Here is a 5,593-nt window from a genome sequence, read left to right as displayed (position 1 = left end):
AAATTGTCTCCAATTCTCACTTTGGCCAACTTTCACCAATCTCATGTTGATCATAGCCTCTTCACCCAAACTAAGGGCACAGTGTTCACAGCAGTCCTTATTTATGTAGATGACATATTGGTTATCGGGAATGACCTTCCCACTATAACTGCTCTGAAGTCTCACTTGGCTGATGCTTTCAAAATCAAAGATCTAGGTAACATGAAATACTTTCTTGGTATTGAAGTGGCCCGCTCTCCTACTGGAATTTTATTCAATCAATGAAAATACATTTTGGATATTCTCTCTAATGCTGGCCAGCTTGACTCTCGCCCTGCTTATTTCCCTATGGAGCAAACCCTCAAGCTGAATAACTCGAATGGCAATCTTCTTTCTGATCCGGCCCCCTACCGTCACTTAATTGGCTGCTTTATCTATTTGACAATTTCACGGCCCAACATTGCATTCTCCGTCAATCTTTTGAGCCAATTCATGCAAACTCCTCGAGAACCTCGTCAACAAGCAGCACGACGCCTACTTCGATATCTGAAAGCCACTCCTAGATATGGCTTATTTTTCCCTCCACATGCAGCTTTCAATTATTTGCTTACTGTGACTCAGACGGGTCTAGTTGCCCTATGACTCGGCGGTCCACCATTGGTTTTGACATTAGGATTGGTGATAGTCCTATTTCTTTGCGTACAAAGAAGCAAACAACTGTGTCCCGCTCCTCCGCAGAAGTCGAGTACCGTGCAATGGCCAACACTTCTTGTGAACTCACATGGCTATGCACTCTTCTTCGTGATCTCACCATCTCTCATCGACATCCAGCACTCCTTCACTGTGACAATCAGGCTGCAATTCACATTGCACGCAATCCTGTTTTCCACAAACGAACCAAATACATTGAGATAGATTGTCATCTGGTTCGTGACCTCTTCCAAGCTGGCATCATCACACCCACCTTTTTGCCCACGTCTCAACAACAGGCTAATCTTTTTACCAAACCTTTAGGCCGAGAATTGTGCACATTCTTCCGTTCCAAGTTAGGTATTACGGATCTCCATACTCCAACTTGAGGGAGAGTATTAGCCGGTAAACAGATTACATTATTCCAGCAGAGAGATTGCACTAGTTAAGCTTCACAGTTGCACCGGTTAAGCTTCACAGTTCACTGCCATTTCCAGCACATTATTCCAGTAGAAAATTGCACCAGTCAAGCCCCAACAGATTACATTATTCCAGCAAAGAATTGCACCAATCCAGCAAATTATTCCAGCAGAAATTGCACCAGCCAAGCCCCAAAAGATTACATTATTGGAGCAGAAAATTTATCTTTCCTTGTGTTGTAGTATCTCTATTCTATATATATGCTTATAATCCCCATTTACAGAATCATCAAGGAAACACAGTAAAATATAGAATAATTTCCTTTACCTCTTCTTTTATCACCTTTTTCTACATGTATCTTTTTTTTAATTTTCAATTTTTACAAAAAAATATATATATTTATTAATTATATTAATATATTAATCTTCTCTTTTATGAAGCTTCCTCGCAACAAATAAAATAATAAAATCATCCACAATAGATGTCAACAAATTACAAATGCATACTTGACATTTTTTAAGTTGCAAAATTACCCAACTTAAAATGAATAAGAAATTAATTTCTATCTATAAAAAAATACAACTAATATTAAAAATCATTTTAACAGACTTTTTTTAATCTATTCATTTGGAAAAAGAAATAGCAATTAGAAGATAGAAATTTAATAATTTTAATTTCATTTCACTATGATGGAAGAGTGACATAAAATATTTTCTATATATTTCAATTATTAACTTACTAAAACTGATTTTTATTGGTTTGATATCAGAGCTTAAGAAAAGAAAAATAATACATTTTATAAATCTCACAAGAAATTTATATTTTCAGGAAAGAAAATATTAAATGAAAAATCAATATTTAGAAATTGGTATGGGAATCGTGATTAAGGTAATATATATCGTGTAATTTGTTATTTTAATTAAGGATATTTTAGTTTGTTTAGCTATTTATAATTGCATGTTTGTGAATTCTGCAACAAATGGAGGCTTTTGTAACCATTGCGTAAAATATAATATATATGTAAACGTTATACTATATTCAAAGATAATTACAACCTACATGCATTGTAATTATTTGTAAATTTGACTGACTAAAAAAATAATCTAACATTCTTAACCTCGTAATTGAACCTATATTATTATAAGACGACATTTTCGCTTCCTTAATGATTAGTAATTCAAAGATAAAAGTAATAGACTACTTCTCTGACCTCAACTCCTAATTTTAATTAGTGACCAGCTGTATTAATACAATTTAATTTGCGGAGAGTAATTATATAATGACATTAGTCCAACAATTAATTAGTTTGTTGGTTTTCGCATTGAAAAACTGGTATGAATGAAATATATAAAAGTCTTTTCTTGGAGTTGAAGTAAACTGATTAGGTAATATAAAGTGTTTATCAATAAACTGGTTCCTTTCATGGGAATTCTATTGACCATGTCCATTTGAATTAGCCTTACGCCGAAATGCCTCAATAGTCTTTGCATTTGGTTAATATAGTAAGACGAAAACTCCCATTCATATAGATTTCTTCAAATATATAGTACTTCTTTCTTTGGTCATAAATTCTAAAATAAGGATTTTTTATTTTTTTTTTAAAGAATCATGAGATATATGATTGTTGTTGGCGTAGACAATTAACATTTTCTTTTTATATTTTTCTTCAATTTTTTTGGTTGATGTAAAGGAGTGTAATACGTTGAAAAGTACCAATTGCGGAACATTGTGTTTAATATTGAAGTTTATAAAAAGTAATAATAATAATAATAAAATTATTGATGCTATTTATGTAAAAATAGTTGTTATCATGTAAGAGCTGAAATTAAAAAATATAGATGGATTAAGTTTCATTTGTCTATTCTTAATATTCAACATTTTCTTCATAGTCAAACTCAATTTAGTATCTTGGCAAATATTTAGCAGGTGAAATATACGGACACAACAGTAAGAATTCAAAGCAGGATCTTGGCGTATACTCTAATACGATGTTTAATAATACATTATCCCAAAGTTTGCCCGTTGAATATAAAGAAAAACACTCATATTTTGTTTTCAAGGTTAAAATTACAATAATTTTTTCCCCTTGGAATNTCTATTCTTCTAGACTCGACGTCTGCTTTCACTAGTGAAAAGAATGCATTGCCCAATGCCAATTCTGCTAGGGGATTTGAAGTAATTGATAGAATCAAGTACGAGGTTGATAAGGTTTGCGGCTGGCCGGTAGTGTCTTGTGCTGACATTTTGGCGGTTGCAGCACGTGATTCCGTAGTTGCAGTACGTATTATTTAACATGTTCGATATCCGTACATTCATGACTATTTCTCATTATTATCATCACATTTGTGAGATCCACTATTATTCTACCTTATTGATTTATAAATTTTAAGAATGTTACCGGAATTATATTTAACTAGGAAAATTGTTTCTTTGGGTGCAGTTAGGGGGACCGAGTTGGGAGGTGCAACTCGGGAGGAGAGACTCAACGACGGCTAGCGAATCTAAAGCCAACGGTGACATCCCTTCACCATTCATGGATTTACCAGAACTTATCAACTCATTCAAGAAACAGGGCCTGAACGTGAAAGACCTCGTAGCCCTCTCCGGTGGCCACACCCTAGGGTTGTCTCAATGTCGTCTCTTTAAAAACCGTATTTACAACGAAACCAACATTGATCCCAACTTTGCTCATCAAGGTCGAGCTACTTGTCCCCCCAATGGAGGTGACTCTAAACTTGCTCCTCTAGATCCCTCCCCTGCTTCTTTCGACACAAACTACTTCAGCAATTTGGTGTCAAAGAAAGGGCTCCTCCACTCTGATCAAGCATTATACAATGGAGGTCAAACCGATTATCTTGTCAAGACTTACAGTAAAAATTTTGTTGCTTTTTCCATAGATTTTGCTTCTTCAATGATTAAAATGGGTAACATAAAACCATTGACGGGGAAGAGAGGACAGATTCGATTGGATTGCAAGAAGGTGAATTAATTAAAAGCTTCTTAAATGTTTTCTCAATAATCTTTGTTAAGGTGTTGATAAATTCTTAATTAAGTATGGTTTCGTTCTGTTAAAGAATAAACACAATCTTTGTATTTGTGTTGGGATTTGAGGAGTTTGACTAAATGTAATTTAAATATAAGTAAAAGTGTTTCTTGTTACCTTGTATATGTTTGGCGTTTGTCATTTTTCTTAATTTTGCTTTAATCAATTTGAATCCTTGTCTACTATTGCTGGAAGAATTTGACTGTTTCAAGAAAATCAACTTAAACCATCAATATGAAGAAAAAGAGAGAAGTATTTATTTTTTTATACATCAATAACTTTAAGATTTTCACCCATATTGACCAGACTAAGGCTAAGGGTCATTGGCTCAATCGGTATCGCATTGATCAGACATATCTATAATCTATAATTTATTAATTATCATATCAAGTGAAAATTATTTTTTGAACTATTTTAACCCTATTGTAATTTAATTATTTCAACAATACCTTTTTTTTTTTAATATGTAATAAATACTACAAAATCATTGTCATGTATGAATTTGGTGTTATTAATCCTTAATAATTAACATTCACATTAATCTAGACTTTATTAGTCTTGACTTGATGAATTTTGATCCACACGAATCTAGAGTTATTATAGATGAATTTATTTCTATTCATATATCTAGAAATTTTAATGGATGTTTGAATTCATGTATTAGCAATTAATTCTTATGTACCAAATGTAGCATAAAAAGATTGCTCATTTATAAATTTTCATCATCACAAAAAATTTGAATTTTGAGAGTACAATGTTCTTCTGTTAAATTTCCTAAATTTTACTTTCTTTAGTTCATTCTAGACTCATCAAATCCTTTCAACAAATTGGTATCAAGTATTATTTTTACAGTATTTATAAAATATTTCAGAATGACATGCAATACACCTTCAATTTTGACTAAACAAATAAAATAACTAGAAATAAATCATATGTTTTTTACTCCATTAAATTCCTCCGATTACAGAAATTTCCTGCCTCGAAAATTTTTTATGGCAATTTTCGCACCCAACGGACCAACTATCAGTTATATTCAATAGATTTTTTATGTGCCATAAGCAAGAGAAGCAGCTTTCCAGCAGGTTGCAAATCCTTTGTGATAAGTGGCCCACAATTTTTATGTTAGGAATCCTGACTTATGGAAAGATGTCGTTCATCCAAATTGAAATTGGACGAAAAAAAAATTCTTTAGCCACGACAAGAAGGGTTATAGGTTTTGGAGTTGGGGGCGGCATTGGGCTAGACTGGACATTTTAATCGAAGTTGAACATTTCAAATCAAAATCGAATTGAACCATAGTCAAATTGTCATTTAGCCCCTTTTAGGCTCTCATTAAATTAAAATTCATTTTTCCCTCTTCTTATCAACCATACATTTGTCAATAAAATAATATGACACATAAACATAAAAACTTTTCATTTCTTTTTAATCACATTCTTCAAAAAATTACTATTCCTTTCA

The 5,593-nt window shown here is 32.6% G+C and overlaps 1 protein-coding gene across 1 annotated transcript; it reads left to right on the top strand.

The window, feature by feature from the left end:
- The first annotated feature begins 617 nt into the window (after positions 1 to 617).
- LOC111395180 (peroxidase P7-like) lies at positions 618 to 4,257 on the top strand. The gene is made up of 4 exons (XM_023021182.1): positions 618 to 1,029; positions 1,332 to 1,390; positions 3,172 to 3,366; positions 3,530 to 4,257. The coding sequence occupies exons 1-4, from the start codon at positions 618 to 620 to the stop codon at positions 4,076 to 4,078; spliced, it is 1,215 nt and encodes a 404-aa protein (XP_022876950.1). The 3' UTR covers positions 4,079 to 4,257.
- Positions 4,258 to 5,593: the final 1,336 nt, after the last annotated feature.

Source organism: Olea europaea, chromosome 6, assembly GCF_002742605.1.
Source record: "Olea europaea var. sylvestris chromosome 6, O_europaea_v1, whole genome shotgun sequence".
Classification (NCBI taxonomy): domain Eukaryota; kingdom Viridiplantae; phylum Streptophyta; class Magnoliopsida; order Lamiales; family Oleaceae; genus Olea; species Olea europaea.
This window is presented reverse-complemented; position numbering and strand designations above follow the sequence as displayed.